General features: G+C 43.3%; 1 protein-coding gene across 1 annotated transcript in view; it reads right to left on the bottom strand.

Moving 5' to 3' along the window:
• LOC140456896 (uncharacterized) overlaps positions 1-22,569 on the bottom strand; it is an 84,568-nt gene that overhangs the window by 41,221 nt on the left and 20,778 nt on the right. The window contains exon 2 of the mRNA XM_072550806.1: positions 11,813-11,935. Coding sequence (XP_072406907.1) covers positions 11,813-11,925 — 113 coding nt within the window. The 5' untranslated portion in view covers positions 11,926-11,935. The remainder of the gene's footprint in view (positions 1-11,812; positions 11,936-22,569) is intronic.

The raw sequence follows: 22,569 nt of genomic DNA, 5'->3' as shown, positions 1-22,569 counted from the left end.
CTGTTCACTCTGAGAGCTGCCTCTGAGGGAGCTGGATCAGTGTATGAAGGACTCTTCACTTTTCTGTGTTAAGAACGAGAGAAAACTGACTTCTGAACAGCCTAGAACCACACAGTCAGTGTATCTTATTTACTGCTGTAAACAAAAACAGGCATTTTGATTTAGTCCCTGCCCCCTCCTTCACTTTTTATTTGATATCGCAGCACTGCCCTTTGATGTGAAGGGCACTGCTCGTCACTAGCCACTCAGGTATTTCCTTTCTCCCTGGTGGTGGAATACCAAAAAAAAACAAGCAGGCATGTAAGCAAAAAAAGAAGAAAAAAAGACATGTCACAGATGCCTCTCAGGAACTGGACCAGTGTCAAGTGTGCTATGCATGTGTAAATAAAGGGTGACTTGGTGACAGGGTACCAGCCTTTATGGAGTTATTTCATCCTGTATCTAGTTTTCTCTTCATTCTTCCAAAGGATGGGAATATTGCTGATAAAGCCACACACATTTCTCATCCGTCCTGAACTGTCCAAAAACCAAGTGATTCGCTGAGCCATTTCAGATAGCAGTTACAGATCAACCACTTTGCTATAGTTCTGGAGTCACATGTAAACTAAACCAGATGGCAGACTATAAATACAAACAGAAAATGCTGAACAAATTCAGCAGGTCCAGCAGCATCTTTAGAGAGAGAAAAACAGCTAGTCTTTGGAGTCCAACGTGACTTGTTCAGAACGTTTAAGAATTTTTATTTCTTTACTAGGGACTAGTTAAAAAAAAAATTACTTCGTGTTTTTTTTTTGTGTGTGTGTATACATCAAGTCCTTACTTAGGGTAAAAAAAACTATAGCAGAGAGGTATCAGAAGGTATTCTAACTCCTACTTGTACAAAGTAAGTAATTAACTAACTAAGCAGAGATGGCTGGGCAGGTGATGTGCTGTGGCTGTATGATGTGGGAGCTGGCTGATCCCATTGTGAACGGCAGTGACCACATCTGCAGCAAGTGTTGGTTGCTGGAAGAACTCCGGATCAGAGTTGATGATCTGGAATCTGAGCTTCAAACACTGCGGCATATCCGGGAGGGGGAGAGTTACCTGGATGCTTTGTTTCAGGAGGCAGTCACACCTGGGAGATTAAGTAATTCCCACTCAGCTAGTGATCAGGCACAAAAGAGTGTGACTGTAAGTGAGGCAGGTAGGGGGAACCTGAGTTCAGGAGTGGAGGAGCCTCAGCCCTTAACCTTGTCCAACAGGTACGAGATTCTTGCTCCCTGTTCGGATGAGGAAAAGGGCTCTGGACAGGATGAGCCAACTGACCAAGGCACCATGGTGCAGAAGGCCATTCAAGAGGGGGGAGCTAATAGACAAGTAGTGGTTATAGGGGATTCTATAATTAGGGGGACAGATAGTATCCTTTGCAAGCCGGATCGGGAGTCTCGCATGGTGTGTTGCCTGCCCGGTGCCAGGGTGCGAGACATCTCTGACCGGCTTGAAATGATATTGGAGCGGGAGGGGGAGGATCCAGTTGTTGTGGTCCACGTTGATACCAACAACATAGGCAAGACTAGGGTGGAGGACCTGTTTGGGCATTACGAAGCACTAGGCAGGAAATTGAAGCACAGGTCCTCAAGGGTCATAATCTCCGGATTACTGCCCGAGCCACGTGCCAATTGGCATAGGGACAAGAAAATTAGGCAAGTAAACACGTGGCTAAGGGATTGGTGTGGGAAAGAGGGATTCCACTTCATGGGGCATTGGCATCAGTTTTGGAACAGGGGGGATCTGTACCAGTGGGACAGTCTCCACCTGAACCGATCAGGTACCAATGTTCTAGCGAAGAGGATAAATAGGGTGGTCAGTAGGACTTTAAACTTCTGAGTTGGGGGGAAGGGAAAGTGAAAGCGACAGGGAGTATGGAGGTAAATGGAAAGATAAGCAGCAGGATAGCATGTTTCCAGGCGGATTTAAAATTGAGGCAGACTGTGAATGCAGAAAAAAGCAAGGATAACTTAGGACATATGACTTCCAACATCTCCAATGATAAGGAAGTTAGCATTAAGGCACTTTACCTGAATGCTTGTAGCATTCATAACAAAGCCGATGAACTAATGGCACAGACAATAGTGAATGATTATGATGTGGTAGGCATCACAGAGACTTGGTTACAGGGGGGTCAGGACTGGCAGTTAAACCTCCATGGTTTTTCAACTTATCGAAAAGACAGAGAGGTGGGCAGAGGGGGTGGGGTTGCCTTGTTAGTTAAGAACAAAATTAAATCTATGGTATTGAATGACATAGCGTCGGATGATGTGGAGTCTGTGTGGGTGGAATTGAGGAACCACAAAGGCAAAAAAACCATAATTGGAGTTGTGTACAGACCTCCTAACAGTGGTCAGGACCAGGGACGCAACATGTACCGGGAAATAGAGAAGGCATGTCAGAAAGGCAAGGTTACATTGATCATGGGAGACTTCAATATGCAGGTGGACTGGGTAAATAATGTTGCTAGTGGATCTAAAGAAAGGGAATTCATGGAATGCTTACAGGATGGCTTTTTGGAACAGCTTGTCATGGAGCCTACAAGAGAGCAGGCTATTCTGGACCTAGTGCTTTGCAATGAACCAGACTCTATAAAAGATCTTAAAGTAAGGGAACCCTTAGGAAGTAGCGACCATAATATGGTAGAGTTCAGTCTGGAGTTTGAAAGGGAGAAGGCAAAATCTGATGTAATGGTGTTACAGTTGAATAAAGGTAATTATGAGGGCATGAGAGAGGAACTGACTAAAATAGACTGGAAGCAGAGGCTAACCGGGAAGACACTAGAGCAAAAATGGCAGGGGTTTGTAGGTATAATTGAGGACACTGTACAGAGGTTCATTCCCAAGAAAAGAAAGATTAACCGGGGAGGGATTAGACAACCTTGGCTGACAAAGGAAGTCAGGAAATGTATTAAAGAAAAAGAGAGATCCTATAAAGTGGCTAAGAACAGTGGGAAATTAGAAGATTGGGAAGGATACAAAAGCAAACAGACGATAACAAAGAGTGTAATAAGAAATGAGAGGATCAAATATGAAGGTAGGCTAGCCAGTAATATTAGAAATAATAGTAAAAGTTTCTTTCAGTACATAAGAAACAAACGACAGGCAAAAGTAGACATTGGGCCACTTCAAACTGATGCAGGGAGCCTAGTGATGGGAGATAAGGAAATAGCAGGAGAACTTAACAAGTACTTTGCGTCAGTTTTCACAGTGGAAGACATGAGTAATATCCCAAAAATTAAAGGGTGTCACGGGGCTGAGTTGAGTATGGTTGCCATTACGAAAGAGATAGTGCTAGAAAAGTTAAAAAGTCTTAAAATTGATAAATCTCCTGGCCCCGATGGGATACACCCTAGAGTTCTGAGAGAGGTTGCTGAGGAAATAGCAGAGGCATTGGTTGAGATCTTTCAAGAGTCACTGGAGTCAGGAAAGGTCCTGGATGATTGGAAGATGGCTGTTGTAACCCCCTTGTTCAAGAAAGGATCAAGGCAAAAGATGGAAAATTATAGGCCAATCAGCTTAACCTCGGTTGTTGGTAAAATTCTAGAATCCATCATTAAGGATGAGGTTTCTAAATTCTTGGAAGAGCAGAGTCTGATTAGAGCAAGTCAACATGGATTTAGTAAAGGGAGGTCATGTCTGACAAACCTGTTGGAATTTTTTGAAGAGGTAACAAGTAGGTTAGACCAGAGAAACCCAGTGGATGTGGTCTATCTAGATTTTCAAAAGGCCTTTGATAAGGTGCCACACGGGAGGCTGCTGAGCAAGGTGAGGGCCCATGGTGTTTGAGGTGAGCTGCTGGGATGGATTGAGGATTGGCTGTCTAACAGAAGGCAGAGAGTTGGGATAAAAGGTTCTTTTTCAGAATGGCAGCCGGTGACGAGCGGTGTCCCGCAGGGTTCGGTGCTGGGGCCACAGCTGTTTGCATTATATATTAATGATCTGGATGAAGGGACTGGGGGCATTCTAGCGAAGTTTACCGATGATACGAAGTTAGGTGGACAGGCAGGTAGTACTGAGGAAGTGGGGAGGCTACAGAAGGATCTACACAGGTTGGGAGAGTGGTCCAGGAAATGGCTGATGGAATTTAACGTGTGCAAGTGCGAGGTCTTGCACTTTGGCAAAAAGAATAAAAGCATGGACTACTTTCTAAATGGTGAGAAAATTAATAAAGCCAAAGCACAAAGGGATCTGGGAGTGCTAGTCGAGGATTCTCTCAAGGTAAACATGCAGGTTGAGTCTGTGATTAAGAAAGCGAATGCAATGTTGTCTCTTATCTCAAGAGGGTTGGAATATAAAAGCAGAGATGTACTACTAAAACTTTATAAAGCTCTGGTTAGGCCCCATTTGGAGTACTGTGTCCAGTTTTGGTCCCCACACCTCAGGAAGGACATACTGGCACTGGAACGTGTCCAGCGGAGATTCACACGGATGATCCCTGGAATGACAGGTCTAGCATATGAGGAACGGCTGAGGATACTGGGATTGTATTCGTTGGAGTTTAGAAGATTAAGGGGAGATCTAATAGAGACGTACAAAATAATACATGGCTTGGAAAAGGTGGATGCTAGGAAATTGTTTCTGTTAGGCGAGGAGACTAGGACCCGTGGACACAGCCTTAGAATTAGAGGGGGTCATTTCAGAACAGAAATGCAGAGACATTTCTTCAGCCAGAGAGTGGTGGGCCTGTGGAATTCATTGCCACGGAGTGCAGTGGAAGCCGGGACGCTAAATGTCTTCAAGGCCGAGATTGATAGGTTCTTGTTGTCTAGAGGAATTAAGGGCTACGGGGAGAACGCTGGTAAGTGGAGCTGAAATGCGCATCAGCCATGATTGAATGGCGGAGTGGACTCGATGGGCCGAATGGCCTTACTTCCACTCCTATGTCTTATGGTCTTATGGTCTTATGGTCTAACTTGAGAATGGCAGATTTTCTTCCTGATATGCCTCTCGCTAAGTCCTTAGAAGTATAAAGCCATAGAGTTGTAAGCATGGAAACAAACGCTTTGATCCAACTCGTCCATGCCAACCAGACATCCTGAATTAATCTCGTCCAATTTGCCAGCAATTGGCCCACGTTCCTCGAAACCCTTTCTGTTCAAATACACATCCAGATGGCTTTTAAATCTTTAATTGTACCAGTCTCCACCACTTCCTCTGACAGCTCATGCCACACATGCACCACTCTGTGCATGAAGAAGTTGCTCTTAAATCTCCCTCCTCTCACCTTACACCTATACCCTCTAGTTTTGGACTCCCTCACCCCAGGGAAAAGACTTTTACTATTCACCCTGCCCATGCCTCCCATGATTTTATAAATGTTTTATAAAGGTCACCCTACAGTTTCCAACGCTCCAGGGAAAATAGCCCAAGCCTATTCAGCCTCTCCCTATCGTTCAAACCCTCCAACCCTGGCACTATCCTTGTAAATCTTTTCTGAACCCTTTCAAGTTTCACAACATCCTTCCTATGGCAGGCAGACCAGAATTGCATGCAATATTCCAAAAGTGGCCTAACCACTGTCCTGTACAGCTGCAACATGATCTCCCAACTCCTACACACAACGCACTGACCAATAAAAGCAAGCATATCAAATGCCTTCTTCACTATCCTATCTACCTGCGATTCCACTTTCATGAACTATGAACCTGCACTCCAAGGGTTTTTTTTGTTCAACAACACACCCCAGGAACTTGCGGTTCAGTGTATAAGTCCTGCCCTGATTTGTCTTTGTAGATGGGCTTCTCATGATGAATGATGATTGTGGCACTGAAACGGTCATTACAACTGGCTTTCAAATCAGAATTCACTGCCATGGCTGGATTGGAATCTATACACTGAATGATAATCAAGTGTAGATTATCGAGCTGGATAACACTAGGATCAGCACCAGCTGTTCACAATATATATCAAGCCGAACTGTATTATTCCCGATTTGGAGATGCCGGTGTTGGACTGGGGTATACAAAGTTAAAAATCACAACACCAGGTTATAGTCCAACAGGTTTAATTGGAAGCACTAGCTTTCAGAGTGACGCTCCTGTGTCACCTGATGACGGAGCGTCGCTCCGAAAGCTAGTGTGCTTCCAATTAAACCTGTTGGACTATAACCTGGTGTTGTGTGATTTTTAACTTTGTATTATTCCCAAACTTGCAAATGATACAAAGCTGAGCAGGAATGCGTGTTATAAGGTTAACGCAAAACATTTTCAGGGAGGTTTGGACATGGCAAACAGAACAGAATATGGGAAAATAAAGAGATCGTCCACTTTAGTAGGAAGAACAGAAGTGCCAAGTATTTCTTAAACTGAGAGAAGTTGAGAATGTGCGTAAAGAGACTCGGGCTGTCCATGTCAATAAGTCACTGAGGGCTAACCTGCAGGTGCAGCATGTTATTCCGAAGACTGATGGGGATGTTAGGAGTACCAAGTGCAGTCTTGGTTGCCTTATCTCAAGATAGATATTATTGCCATGGAGCGAACGCAATAAAAGGTTCGCTGAACTTGTTCTGCCAATGACAGGACTGGCCTACGGAGAAAGATTGGGCAAACTCCGCTTGGATTCCCTAGAGCTTTGAAGAACGGGAGCTCTCTCCCATTTTTAACTCGAGAATTATTTACTGATTACAGCCAAACCTTGCAGGAGTGAAGGTTTGGTCCATGTTCCCTAGTGCTAGATCCACCAAGCAAAGAAAGCCATTTCCAATCTACCTTACTATTCCAATGATATCACAAAATACATTGATCAAACTTTGTCTTTAACTTCCAAAATCCTTTTATGTGTTTGTGGGATATGGGTGTTGCTGGCTAGACCAGCATTTATTGTTCATTCTTAGTTACCCTTAAGGAGGGTGCTGATGAGTTGCCTTTTGAGCCCTTGGGGTTAAACACACTCTCAGCACGATGAGAAAATGACAGGGAAGATAAAGCTTAAGTCAAATCCGAAACAGGAAGTGGTAGAAAGTCCTTACAGGTTTGCCAGCATTAGCTGAGAGAGAAACAGGGTTAACGTTTTGAGTCGAACATGGCTTTATGAAGACCTAACCTTACAGATGTAACAAGAATGTGGCTGAGGGAGAGTTTCGTCCTGTGGAGTAAGAGTAGAACGCTGAACGAGCTGAGTGTAAAAAGGTAATACTGAAGTAGGAAGAACAAAGAATAAAACAGCATAGGAACAGACCTTCTGCCCTTCAAACCTGCTGCAACACATTCTGCCCTTCCATACTAAAACTGGCTTCACTAAGAGGACCCGTATCCCTCTATTCCCTTCCTATTTACGTATTTGCCCAGGTGAATGATGCTATTGTGTCTGCTTCCACCACCTTCTCTGGCAGTGCGTTCCAGGCACTCACCACACTGTGTGAAAAATCTGCCTCACACACCTCCTTTAAATTGCACCCCTGCACCTTGAACATGTGGCCGCTAGTAATTGACCCCTCCATCCTGGGAAAAAGCCTCATACTTTTCATTCTATCCATGCCATTGACAAACTTATAAACTTCTATTATGTCGTCCCTCAACCTCTTGCGTTCCAGTGAAAATAAACCCAGTCTATCTAACCTTTCTTCATAGCTAAAATCTCCCATACCAGGCAACATCCTGGTAAGTCTTTTCTGTGCCCTCTCCAAAGCATCCATATTTTTCTGGTAGAGTGTTGACCAGAATTGTACACAATATTCCAAGTGTGGCCTCACCAAAGTTCTATAAAGCTGCAGCATAACTTGTCTATTCTTATACTCAATGTTCCTTCCAATGAAGGCAAACATGTCATAAGTCTTTTGATCAAGATGGTGAGACATAACCTTCCCCACACAAAATCATGTTGTCTATCGCTGATAAGTCTATTTACTTCAAAATACCTATTGATCTTGTCCCTGAGAATCTTTTCCAATAATTTCCTGACCACCAACATGAGACTCACAAGCCTGTAATTTCCTGGATTATCCCTGCTACCCTTCTTGAACAATGGGACAACATTGGCCACAGGTCCCAGAGGACTCAGAATAGCCAAAGGTGTCTGTCAGTGCTTCAGCAATTTGTTTTCTTGCTTCCCTCAATATTCCAGCATAAATGGGCGGCACGGTGGCACAGTGGTTAGCACTGCTGCCTCACAGCGCCAGAGACCCGGGTTCAATTCCCGACTCAAGCGACTGACTGTGTGGAGTTTGCACATTCTCCCTGTGTCTGCATGGGTTTCCTCCGGGTGCTCCGGTTTCCTCCCACACTCCAAAGATGTGCAGTTCAGGTGAACTGGCCATGCTAAATTGCTCGTAGTGTTAGGTAAAGGGGTAAATGTAGGGGAATGGGTGGGTTGCACGTCGGTGTGGACTTGTTGGACCGAAGGGCCTGTTTCCACACTGTAAGTAATCTAATCTAATCAAAGATCCCCTCAGGACCCAGGGACTTACTACTTTAATACTTATTAAGATGCACAACACCTCTTCCTTTGTTTATAGCAACTTGGTTTAGAAATTCGACACTTCCTTCCCCAAGATCATCCTCTACCAATTCCTTCTTTTTGGTGAATTTTAATTTTGGACCATACCTACCTTTTCAGGCTCCACACATAGATTGCCTCCTTTTGGCCTTGAGTGGGCCAACTATTCCCCTGGCTACCCTCTTGCTCTTTGCATGTGTATAAAAGGTCTTCGGATTCTCCTTAATCTGGTCTGCTAATGATTTTTCATGACCCCTTTTTGCTCTTCTAATTCCTCGTTTAAGTTATTTCCTACTTTCCTTATGAACATCAAGTGCTTCATCAGTTCCCATCTTCCTCAGCCTTACGTGTGCTTCCTTTTTCTTTTTGACCAAGGTCATAACATTCCTGATCATCCAAGATTCATGTAACTTGCCGTAGCCATCCGTCATTCTCACAGGAGAATGCCGCTCCTGAACTCTGTCCCACTGTCGTTTGAAAGACAGGAGTAATATCCCAACAACTAAGGAGAGGCAAGGAGCAGAATTGAGTATGGTAGCCATTACAAAAGAGAAAGTGCTAGAAAAGCTAAAAGTTCTAAAAATTGATAGATCCCCTGGCCTCGATGGACTATATCCTAGAGTTCTGAGGGAAGTGGCTGAGGAAATAGCGGAGGCATTGGTTGTGAATTTTCAAAAATCACTGGAATCAGGGAAAGTCCCAGATGATTGGAAAATCACGGTTGTAACCCCTTTGTTCAAGAAAGGATCAAGACTAAAGATGGAAAATTATAGGCCAATTAGCCTAACCTTGATTATTGGTAAAATTCTAGAATCCATCGTTAAGGATGAGATTTCTAAATTCTTGGAAGTGCAGGGTCGGATCAGAACAAGTCAGAATGGATTTAGTAAAGGGAGGTCGCGCCTGACAAACCTGTTAGAGTTCTTTGAAAAGGTAACAAGTAGATTAGACCAGGGAAACTCAGTGGATATTATCTATCCAGACTTCCAAAAGGTCTTTGATAAGGTGCCTCACGGGAGGCTGCTGAGTAAGGTGAGGGCCCATGGTGTTCGAGGTGAGCTACTGGCATGGATTGAGGATTGGCAGTCTGACAGAAGGCAGAGAATTGGGATAAAGGGTTACTTTTTGGAATGGCAGCTAGTGACAAGTGGTGTCCCGCAGGGTTCAGTGTTGGGGCCGCAGCTGATCACTTTGTATATTAATGAACTAGATGAAGGGACTGGGGCATTCTGGCGAAGTCTGCCAATGATACAAAGTTAGGTGGACAAGAGGTAGTACTGAGAAGCTGGGAAGGTTGCAGAAAGATTTAATCAGTTTAGGAAAGTGGTCCAGGAAATGGCTGATGAAATTCAACATGAGCAAATGAGAGATCTTGCAGTTTGGAATAAAATACAGGCATGAACTATTTTTTAAACTGTGAGAAAATTAATAAAGCCAAAGTACAAAGGGATCCGGAATGCTAGTCCAGGATGCTCTAAAGATTAACTTGCAGATTGAGTCAGTGATTAAGAAAGCAAATGTAATGTTGTCATTTATCTCAAGAGGGTTAGAATATAAAAGCGGCAATGTGCTTCTGAGACTTTATAAACCTCGAGTTAGGCCCCATTTAGAATACTGTGTCCAGTTTTGGGCCCCACACCTCAGGAAGGACATACTGGCACTGGAGCATGTCCAGTGGAGATTCACACAGAATATCCCTGGAATGGTAGGCCTAACATACGACAAAGAGCTGAGGATCCTGTGATTGTTTTCATTAGAGTTCAGAAGGTGGAGGAGAGATCTAATAGAAACTTATAAGATAATGAATGGCTTAGAAAGGGTGGACGCTGGGAAGTTGTTTCCATTAGGCAGGGAGACTAGGACCCATGGGCACTGCCTTAGAATTAGAGGGGGTCAATTTAGAACAGAAATGATGAGACATTTCTTCAGCCAGAGAGTGATAGGCCTGTGGAATTCATTGCCATGAAGCGCAGTGGAGGCTGGGATGTTAAATGTCTTCAAGGCAGAGATTGATAAATTCTTGATCTTGCAAGGAAATAAGGGCTATGGGGAGAGTATGGGTAAGTGGAGTTGAAATGCCTATCAGCCATGATTGAATGGCGGAATGGACTTGATGGGCCGAATGGCCTTACTTCCATTCCTATGTCTTATGGTCTTATGGAAATACTCCCACATGTCTGATGTGGATTTACCCTCAAACAGTCACCTCCAATAAAAATTCTCCAGTTCCTTCCTAATATTGTTGTAGTTCGCCGTTCCCCAATTTAACACCTTCCCATGAGGACTGTTGTTATCCCAATATATGTGTATATTAAACTCACTGTATTATAGTTACGACTCCTGAAATCCTTCCCCACTGAAACTTCACTCATCTGGCTCGGCTCATTTCCCATAATCAGGTCAAGTGTAAACCGTTGTAGAAATCACAATGAGATGGTGCATTTTGGAAGAAGGAATAGAGAAAATAAATATATACTTAATGGTACAGTTCGAGTGTGTGTGTAGGGTCAGAAGGATCAGGGTGTTGATGTGTACAGATCTGTGACTGTGACAGGACATGCTGAGAGAGCATTTAGCATAATATATAGGAACTTGGACTCATAAAGGGAGTTATCGTGCATGCAAAAACAAACAGAAAATGCTCACCTTTTTGCAAGGCTCTAGCTGTTAGGTTTATGGCAGAACAACCATCCATTTCTGGTCTTCATACCTTGTAAAGGGTCCTTGAGAGGAAACAGGGAATTTTGGCTCCAAGTTTGAAAAGCTACAATTGTTGTCCATAAATCAAAGGAATTGAAGGGAGTTTCAATAGCCATGTACAAGATTTTGATCAATTTAGAAAAGGTAGTCAAGGCATAAGTTCTTTCTATTAGGTTATGCTGCAAAGAGCAGGGGACACAGTTTTGGACAAGTAGGAAGGATGAGCAAGGACTTTGTTTATGCTGCCAGTGGTGATACACAAACTGAAGGTGAGGTGGGGAGGTAGTTTGGAGATGATCAATTATGTCAAATTAGCCAAGAAAGGCACCTGATAGGGATAAACTTAGAGGGCTAGGAATGTTCCAAAGAGACACCTTGGACTTGATGGGTTGACCGGCCTTAGTCTGTACTTTACCACCTCTCCTCATTATTTTCACTATTATTTAACCTCTGCTCATAATTTAACCCTTGGAGTTCAGGAATTATCCAGGTAAGTGTGCATTATCCTCAAAGAACCAATACATTCTAGTTTTCTTAGAGTGTCACACCTGAAAGTGAGGATACACTTCATTTGTGGTGCAACCAGGATTTGGAGTTTAACTTCTTTACATTGATACTTGAAATATGTACCCACAAAAAGAACAAACCTTTGTCCTTCCGTTGTCAAAGACCAACAATATTCAGGTACTGGTGAATCAAAAAATTCATTCAAATCTTTCTGTGATGCTTGGGGTGGATTTCCTGTTTGCAAAGCCTTCATATTTAATATTCTGCAAAAGGAATGTAGGAAAACAAAGTACAAGTCAATGACAGAAATTCAGAACAGGCAAACAGCTCACGTGATTCAAATTTACTCCTTCCATACTCACCACATAGAATCATAAAATCTCTACAGTGTGAGTACAGGCCATTAGGCCTAACAAGTCCACACCGACTCTCCAAAAAGCATCCATTCAGACTCTCACCCCTCTCCCCACCCCCCCAAATCTCTCTAACCCTGCATTTCCCACGACTAATCCACCCAATTTACCCATCCCTGGGCACTATGGGCAATTTAGCATAGCCAATCCACCTAACCTGCACCCAAACTTTTGGATTGTGGGAGGAAACCCATACAGACACAGGGAGAACGTACAAACTCCACACTACAGGTGACCCCATTACACTATACACTGTCACACAAACACACATGTTCACACAGATCCTCTCTCATACATGTGCTCCCCCTCTGAGACACAATCCCCACACACACCCAAGCATGTGCTTATAGTCCGTCACACACATACAAATATACACTGGCTCTCTCTCTCACACACATCCTCTCCCTCTCATGCACGGACACACACATACAAGTCTATGGGGTAAATTTGCAGTTGCAGAATTATAATTGCTGATTCATTCAAAAAGCACACAATCTGTATGCAGTCAATCCATGTAACATTTTATAAATTCCTACTCTGGCAATAGAACCAGGCTGACTCAAGATTGGGATATAAACAGACTCTAACCTCACACCTTTAATGTACTGTCTGAGCTGATGAGATGTCACTTTTATTTATAAAACCTTAAGTTATCTTAACAATGTGACTTGAAAAAAGTTCTGGGATTTACATACTAATAAACCAAAACCTGCAACCCATGAAAGACAACAGCAATCTAAGTTTGTTCAATATACTGTATCAGTTGCATGACACTTTGATCTTTCACTATAAATTCTGTCTTATGATCCTGCTCCACTAGCTACCTGAAGAAGGGACAGCGCTCTGAAAGCTATCACTTCCAAATGCACCTGTTAGACTATAACCTGGAGGGGAGGGACAAACTACACACAGTCACCCGAAGGCTGGAATTGAACCCAGGACCCTGGCGCTGTAAGGCAGGAACGCTAACAACTGAGTCACCTCACAAAAATGGAAGGCTACGCATGCGCCCTACTGCATTTTGCCCCCTATTAAAATGGAGGCCGTACATGCGTCCCACTGAATATTACCCCCAATAAAAATGGCGACGGTTAATTTGGGCCAATTTAAGCGCAGAAGGACAGCAATCACTGCCCCAGCTCAGTGCAAACGAGTGATGGAAGCGTTTCCTTGTAGTCTGTATCACAAATCTCAGTCGTGCAGGATCACAATTTCCCTCCTTCACTTAATTATAGCTTAGCCTTTCTCGTGGCCTTCTATCTTCAACACGCAAAATCCCGCTTACAGGCGCAACAAATCTACGCCTGCGCGGAAGCGCCAGGCGGGGTAGTCATGCGCGATCCAACAAAACCCCACCCACACTTCATTCCTATTGGTGATAAACCGTCGCACGTCCCTGCCTTCTATTGGTTCATGCTGCCGTCGATCATCCGGGCCCGCCCCTTTTTCTGACCTGGGGCGGGCGCAGACAATGGTGAGCGTGAAACAAGCGCAATGTCAGAGAATCAAACCCACAGCGTTACTGCCGAACCTTTCTGAGGAAGAGTCACTGGACTGGAAATTTATTTTGCTTTCTCTCCACAGATGTTACCAGATGCAAAGTTTTCATCTATCTCAATGCATTATTTCCACTCATTTGTTCTTGAGTGGAGCTACCCTCTTGCCCTTTTAAAATGCCTTGGGATTCTCCTTAATCCTTTTTGCCAAGGACATTTCATGACCCCCTTTTAACCTTCCTAATTTCTTGCTTAAGTTCTTTTCTGCTTCTTTGAAACTTCTCAAGGATCTTGTCTGATTTGACTCTTATGATTTCAGTTTCCTCAACGTTATGCATGTTTTCCTTTATTAGGGGAGATCTAATAGAAACTTACAAGATGGCTTGGAGAGGGTGGACGCTAGGAAATTGTTTCCGTTAGGTGAGGAGACTAGGACCCGTGGACACAGCCTTAGAATTAGAGGGGGTAAATTCAGAACAGAAATGCAGAGATATTTCTTCAGCCAGAGAGTGGTGGGCCTGTGGAATTCATTGCCACAGAGTGCAGTGGAGGCTGGGACGCTAAATATCTTCAAGGCAGAAATTGATAAATTCTTGATGTCACAAGGAATTAAGGGCTACGGGGAGAATGCGGGTAAGTGGAGTTGAAATGCCCATCAGCCATGATTGAATGGCGCAGTGGACTCGATGGGCTGAATGGCCTTATTTCCACTCCTATGTCTTATGGTCTTATGGTTTCTTTTCTGACTCGTCTTTCAATCTCTTGTCATCCAGAGTTCCCCAAATTTGCTATCCTTATTTTTCGTCATCACAGGAATGTGCTGGTCCTGAACTCTTAATCTTCAGTTTCTGCCTAACACTTTTGTAATTAAGCCTTAAAGCTTACAGAATTATTATAATTGTTCCAAAAATGCTCCCCCGTTGAAACTTTGTCGACCTGTTCAGGATCATTCCCCAGTACAAGGTGTAAGAAATGGGGAAGTGTGTTGTTTTTGCAGAAAGAGAAAAGCAAGGGAATGTATGTGCAGACAAGGGGTACAAGAAAAATATCAGATAGGCAAGCATTAGGGAAATGTATCTTTATCTTTAATGAATAATTGTGGCTAATTAAATACTAACTTTAGTGCAGAATTATTAAAGCAAATAATTCTTTTTAAATAATAGTCTCAGCAAAATAGCTGAGACAGCTGAAACGCATAAACCAAGCATGCAAAGATACATTGTTAAAACGTATGTTCAAGAATGGAATGTACTTGTGAACAATGGAAGATGTTACAAGCAAAGTAAAAGAACATCAAGATACAAGTTTAGTCTTATGTCAGCACTTACAGAGGGAAAGGTTGCCAACTTGGAGAAAAGGGGGCAATAAGGTCGGAATGCAGCTGGGCAGTGGTAGAATACAATAAGAAAGATTGGGTAATGTAAGAGTCGGGAGAGGTGACCTCACGCAGCTCAAAAGTATAACTGTGTACTAGTTTGAATGTTCATTGCTCATTTGCTTCTGCATTTGATGCCCTTTCTTGCAAGATCGTGGAATAAATTGTCTTGTTTCCAGTTTGGGTGGTCTTGTCTAAATTTTATTAAACTTGTTTCTAACAGAATTGGGGGCTCGTCCGGGATCCCAAGCTCCGGTTGCTCGGCATTTTTGGGAAAACGGAGAAGGTGCACCTCGCTGATTTCGGCGGTCTCTAGTTTCCTTCCTTGCCGCGTCCACTCGGGCGAGCGTGATCTGGACTGAGAGACCCTGGAAACAAGACGGGTGGATGCGGTGGGTTCGGTCGGGTGACTCTTGTGTGCACAAGACCCGGGTAAGAAAGGTCTTAAAAGACTTATCCAGGCAACCGGGGTCGGCAGCGGTGTTTGCTGCCAGTCGGACATATCCAGGAAACAGCGGTTCTGGGCGACCGGGTTAGGCGAATCCGGTCGACCAGGGTAGGCAGTGGTAATTACTGCTGCCAGTTGGATATATCCGGGTGACCGGCAGCGGTAGTTGCTGCCAGTCGGATATATCCGGGGAACCGGGGTTCTGGGCGACCAGTTAAGCGAATCCAGTTGACCAGGGTAGGCAGCTATAGTTACTGCTGCCAGTTGGATATATCCAGGGAATTGCTGCAGGACAGGGGGCGCTGACACGCGGCGGGAAGTTTGGTTGGGTAAGCGACCGGGATAGGCAACGGTAGTGGTTGCCAGGTATTGCCCCGGGACGGGGTGCACTGATTCGACCAGGTAGCTCTTGTGCGCAGACCAAGGTATGAAAATAGAGCTTTAAGTCTTGCCTTGGTGGTCGGGCACGTATGAGAAGTACGGGGAATTGGCAACACATAAATTAAAGAATTTAATTGGCTAGATTAATCTGAGTAAGGTATCCTGATTCGAACACCCAGCCTTAGACTGGTTGTTAAGAGGGGAAATTCCCCATGTGAAGATCAGGACCCTGAAGTGGGTGTGGAAGAAGGTGACACCGGACCTCAGTAAGGTTAATTAAATTACATAAAGAAACGGCCGAGTTTTAGTTGTTTAAGTGTCAAAGGAGACATGAGAGGGACGTCCGAGGACCATATCCCAACGGACAGTCCTTTAGGAAAAATGTTAAGAGATTGAAAGTACAATCCTTGGATGTGAGGAAATGATAAAAAATGATAAAATGTCAATTGAAAACAGCCTTACAGTCAGGAGGAATCAGATTATGCTTCGTGCCAGAAGGGCTAGTAGCTGAAGGGCTACTGAAGGTGCACTTCGTAACTAATTTATCGCTGTACAGAAAAATATACAAAGGCTATAGGATTCATTGCGGGAAGCTCAAAGTGTGTGTGTGTGTTTGTGAGTGAGAGAGAGAGAGAGAGAGAAAAAGCTACAGTTAACAGAAAGTTTAACCCTTTGTGATTCGGTTTGAATGCACATTTATTTGTTGGTGATTGAATGTTTGTGCTTTGTTCGCTGGAGCTTGAGTTCTGGGACTGTTTTGAATCTGATTTCTATTATGGAAATTTTAACATGATTTCTTTTAAGGTTAAGGATTTTACAGATTATGAAATAAAATGTTAACTCCTGCTCTTTTTACAGGTCATGACTGCCTTACTATCAGTTTCTAACTAATCTCTTTTATCCTTACATAAAAGCGATTTATGGAGGACAGTTAAGTTTTAACTTGAATAGACAAATCCTTTTTAAGGCAGCTCTGGTTATTTCACGACCTATAGCATTGTAATTGAGCAATGACTGGTCAGGACTACTTGGGAGGACTAGTTTTGGATTTGAATCAGGGGACTGGAACCGGGTGATTGTGGTGGTTTTCAGAGTTGGGAACTGTGTGCATTTTGCATTTTGAATATTAAACACTGAATAAATGAATTTATAATATATAAATATAAGTTTACAAGTAAGATTCCAAAATGTATAGTTAGGAACATGCTTTAAAGAGAAGCAAGCATAAATTGATAAATTGTATTTGAGATTACAGGGAGCAAGAAATATTGAAATATTTCTTTTTAAAAAAAATCAAGGTCTAAACAAAACATTGGGTGATGTGGAATGGCCATGAGGTGGCCCTAAAGCTGTTCAGTTGGTTAAATCGGCTCTGGCAACGTAACATGAGAAGCAGAAACGGAAGGCAAAAATAATGATAGCCACGGTTGATGAGGTAATAAAGAAAAGGACAAAACTATAAAAGGAGAAGGAAACTGGAATGGTGGCCGGCAGCATGTTGAAAATAGTGGGAGGAGAAGGGATCGGGGAGGAGATGTTAAGGGGTCTGGTAGACAGGAACAAGGATCAAAGTGGAAATCCCCACACTCGGGATGTTATTACTGTGGAAAGACAGATCACTTTAAGAGAGAGTGTCCAGATCTGAAAAAGGAAGTAAAGGCAGTGCTGTTTATGAACCTTGATGAAAAATAGGGGTGTCAGGAGTTCCACCAGGAACCCTTGATAAATTTAAAGGTGGGACCTTACAAAGAGGACATAGTTTTCTTAGTCGATAAGGGGGCAGCAAGGTCATCCTTAAACTTTAAGCCCAAGGGAGTGGGAACGAAAAAGTTAATTGGATTATGGCAACAGTTTTGTGATGAGAGGCACGAAGAATCAATTTTGCGCTCATGACGCGATATTGCCACCAAATTGGGGATTGAATTTATTGCAAATGGCGCGATGGAATCTGTTGAGGTTCTTAAAAATGAATGTGCTCGAGCAAAACAATTACAGAATCAGAATGAGAAGTCACAAGTGACTGGTAAACAAACAGAACTGCGCGATTACAGTTGTTAAAATGTTTTAGTCACTTGTTGCATTTCCGCCCTGAATTATATAATATATAATTAATAATTAATATTTATAATAAGTCAATTATGTTAGCATGAATCAATATTAATTGGCAGGATTCCTTCACACCTTCTCAGTGACCTGCCATATTGATTCATGGTTAATTTAAAACATGACTGCATTAATTCATTGTTAATTAAAGAATGGAAAGCTACATTACTGGCCAGAGTGTGTGCAGGCAGTGGCAGCAACAATGTTATTGGTAGAGGAGAGTCGGAAACTTACTTTTGGGAGAGCCTTAATAGTCAGCACCCCACATCAGGTACGGACCATACTAAATCAGAAAGCAGGACGATGGCTCACAGACTCGGGATCTTGAAATATGAAACAATCTTAATAGAACAGGATGACTTTGTGTTAGTCACAGACAGTTGCTTGAATCCAGCTGCATTTCTGTGGCAGGGAGAGGGGGTGGCCCTTGGTAATCCAGAACACGGCTGCCTTGATATTATTGAATATCAGACTAAAGTGTGAATGGACTTAAGAGACGTACCGTTGCATGCGGGAGCTCGGTTGTTTATCGACGGATACTCCTGGATAATTAAGGGTAAAAGGCTCGAGTAGACGGGATAGAGGGAAGTGTTATCGAGGCTGAAAGACTGCCTAACGGCTGGTCAGCCCAAACTTGTGAACTCTATGCCCTAGAAAGAGCTCTCAGAACCTTAGAAAACGTATGTTCAAGAATGGAATGTACTTATGAACAATGGAAGATGTTACAAGCAAAGTAAAAGAACATCAAGATACAAGTTTAGCCTTATGTCAGCACTTACAGAGGGAAAGGTTGCCAACTTGGAGAAAAGGGGGCAATAAGATTAGATTAGATTACTTACAGTGTGGAAACAGGCCCTTCGGCCCAACAAGTCCACACTGACCCTCCGAAGAACAACCCACCCAGACCCATTCCCTTACACCTAACACAACGGGCATGGTCAATTCATCAGACCTGCACACTTTTGGACTGTGGGAGGAAACCCACGCAGACACAGGGAGAATGTGCAAACTCCACACAGACAGTTGCCTGAGGCTGGAATTGAACCCAGTTCTCTGGCGCTGTGAGGCAGCAGTGCTAACCACTGAGCCACCGTGCCACCCATAAGGGCGGAGCACAGCTGGTTAGTGGTAGAATACAATAAAGATTGGGTAATGTAAGAGTCGGGAGAGGTGACCTCACGCAGCTCAAAAGTATAACTGTGCACTAGTTTGAATATTCATTGCTCATTTGCTTCTGCATTTGATGCCCTTTCTTGCAAGATCGTAGAATAAATTGTCTTGTTTCCAGTTTGGGTGGTCTCGTCTAAATTTTATTAAACTTGTTTCTAACAAAGGTCGAACATGGCCCCATGCCCAGTTGGAGTAACAACATATTGGTTCATGAAACCCTCCCAAATTATTCTAACAAATTCTGTCCCACCTAAGCCTCTGGCACTAAGGGATTCCCAGTTAATATTGGGGATATTAAATCAACTGTGACATCAACCCTGTTGTTCTTACATCTCTCCATGACCTGCTTACATATCTGTTCCTCTTGTGAGACGTATGGTAGAATCCTATCATAATGACTGCACCTTTCTTATTCCTGAGTTCTACCTCTGTGGCTCCACTGGATGAGCTCTCCATGATGTCCTTTCTTTCTGCAGTGTTGATACTTTCCTTAATCAGTAATTCAACTCCTCCATTCCTTTTAAATCTCTATCACACCTGAAATATTTAAACCCTGAGCTGCCAAACCTGCCCTTCTCGCAATCAAGTTTCTAGTAACAGCTACAACATCGCAGTTCCATGTACTAATCCAGGTTATATAGCTCATTTACCTTCTCTATTATGCTCCTTAAAATAAACACACGTTCCACCTTGTTCATTAACCTAGCCCTGCCTATACTTCCTACTGGAGCGACCTAGTTCTGTATTTTTTCAGAATTCCATCTCACTCCTGACTTACGTTTTGTCGATGATGACAGATTCTGTGGAGTCAGGAGGTCAATTACTCACTGCAGTGTTCCAAGACCTGTTACATTAGTTACAGTACATGGTGAAAGTGAGGACTGCAGATGCTGGAGATTAGAGTCAAGATTATAGTGGTGCTGGAAAAGCACAGCAGGTCAGGCAGCATCGGAGGAGCAGGAAAATTGACATTTCGGACAGGAGTCCTTCATCCGGAATCCTTGGGATTGCTTTTCCAGCATCAGTCTAATCTTGACTGTAGTTACAATAGATGTCTAGTCAAGTTCAGTTTTCGATCAATGGTAAATTTCTCCACCCCCCCCCCCCACCCCAAATTGGGGGATTCAGTGATTGTAATGCCATAGAATGTAAAAGGCCAATGTCTAAACTTTATCTTTGAATGGTTCAAATATTATCTGAGGCAATGCACAAAAGGGTAGAGACACGTCAAGATCCTGTAATGACCGTGTTACCCTAAAGAGAAGAAAGAAACAATACAATCAGCCATAGAAACTAGAATTTTCTTCTGAATTTCAATTCTGGTCTCACCGTTGATGCGTAAACAGCTAACTCTTCTCAGTAAAAAGCTGCTTCACAGAGGAGGAAAATAACAAAAGCTTCAAATAATTGGCAAAACAGGAGTTACCGTGATCTGGAATGCACTGCCTGACGATGGCATGGAAGGGAATTGTGCTTAAAAATGTGTTGCTGGAAAAGTGCAGCAGGTCAGGCAGCATCCAAGGAGCAGGAGAATCGACGTTTCGGGCATAAGCCCTTAAAGAAGGGCTTATGCCCGAAACATCGATTCTCCTGTTCCTTGGATGCTGCCTGACCTGCTGCGCTTTTCCAGCAACACATTTTTAAGCTCTGATCTCCAGCATCTGCAGTCCTCACTTTCTCCTGGAAGAGAACTGTGTTGATGTCACTGAACTGGTATTCCAGAGAAGCAGGTAATTGTTCACGGACACTGGTTTGAATTGCATCATATCAGCTGCATAATGAATTACAAACATAATGTGCCAGAGAAACTCATCAGCCATTTGGCATAGAGAAGAGGTCTACACATGGACAGATCTGGAGACAGTTTTTTAAAAATCTGGAGATTGAAAGCAGAATATTGGATTATTCAAAGAAGAGTCTTTGTTTTTTTTAGTGAAGTGTTTGATTTCTTTTTGATATTTATAATTTTTTTTCTTTTTTTCATGCTTAATATTAAAATTATCACTATTATTAAGATTAAACTGTGATTAAGGAAAGGTAATTTATTTTTCCATACAAAGTTTTATTGAGAGCTTTGTAGACTTAATGTCATTGAGGGCATACAAGAGACACAAAGTGCAATGGCTAGTAGATTTAGAGAAGTGGTTACACAATAGGACCAGCCAGATAGATAATTGGAAAGTTAAGAAGGTGGATACATCCCCGGGACCTGATCAGGTGTATCCTAGAATTTTGAGGCAAGCTGGATTGCTGGGCCCCTTGCTGAGATATTTGTATCGTTGATAGCCACGGGGGAGGTGTTGGAAGACTGGAAGTTGGCTATCATGGTGCCATTATTTAAGAAAGGTGATCATGCAAAACCAGGGAACATTAGACCAGTGAGCTTGATGTCAGTGGTGGATAAGTTGTTGGAGGGGATTCTGAGCAACAGGATTTTCAAGTATTTGGAAAGACAAGGACTGATTAGGGACAGTCAGCATGGCTTTGTGTGAGGGAAATTGTGTCTCACTAATTTGATTGAGCTTTTTGAAGAAGTGACGAAAAGCATTGGTGAAGGCAGAGTGGTAGACGTTGTGTATATGGACTTCAGGAAGGCATTCAACAAGGTTCCTCATGGTAGACTGGTTACCAAGGTTGGATAACATGGAATACAGAGAGAACTAAGCATTTGGATTCAAAATTGTCTAGGAGAAAGTGAGGACTACAGATGCTGGAGATCAGAGCTGAAAAATGTGTTGCTGGAAAAGCGCAGCAGGTCAGGCAGCATCCAAGGAGCAGGAGAATCGACATTTCGGGCATAAGCCCTTCTTCAGGAATTAAAAATTGTCTCAATGGTACAAGAAGTGGGTGGTGATGGGGGATTGCTTTCCCTGCAGATGATGTGGAGAAACCGATATTGGAGTGGGGTGACATCTCTACAGGCCACATCAACCTCCATTACAGCAGCAGCAGAGTACAGACTCCCAGTACACTGCCCTCTGCAAGCAAGTTAAAAATCACACAACACCAGGTTATAGTCCAACAGGTTTATTTGGAAGCACTAGCTTTCAGAGTGCTGCTCCTTCATCAGGTGCTATCTGTGCATTCAGCTACCCGATGAAGGAGCAGCACTCCGAAAGCATGTGCTTCTAAATAAACCTGTAAGACTATAACCTGGTGTTGTGTGATTTTTAACTTGCTTGCAGAGGGCAGTGTATTGGGAGTCTGTACTCTGCTGCTGCTGTAATGGAGGTTGATGTGGCCTGTAGAGATGTGACCTTAGGTGCTGCAGCCTGTCTGCCTGCCTGAAAGCACTCCAGCTTGGGATTTGCTGCTGCTCCCCTGAGAAGCATGGTGGCCTGCACTTCTGTGCCTAGGATTCCTGGAGCCTGGATTACTTCTTCAGATGAGGATTCTGGCCTGGATATGAATTGCTTTGGGCCTGAACACTTGCAGTGAGAGACTGTACTTTGGAATCTGGGGACTGGGCCATCTCCTTGTCCTGGGCCATGTAGCATTACTTTGTGCCTGT

This window comes from Chiloscyllium punctatum, chromosome 31 (assembly GCF_047496795.1).
Source record: "Chiloscyllium punctatum isolate Juve2018m chromosome 31, sChiPun1.3, whole genome shotgun sequence".
NCBI lineage: Eukaryota > Metazoa > Chordata > Chondrichthyes > Orectolobiformes > Hemiscylliidae > Chiloscyllium > Chiloscyllium punctatum.
Note: the sequence above shows the minus strand (reverse complement) of the source record. Positions and strands in the feature narration are given on the sequence as shown.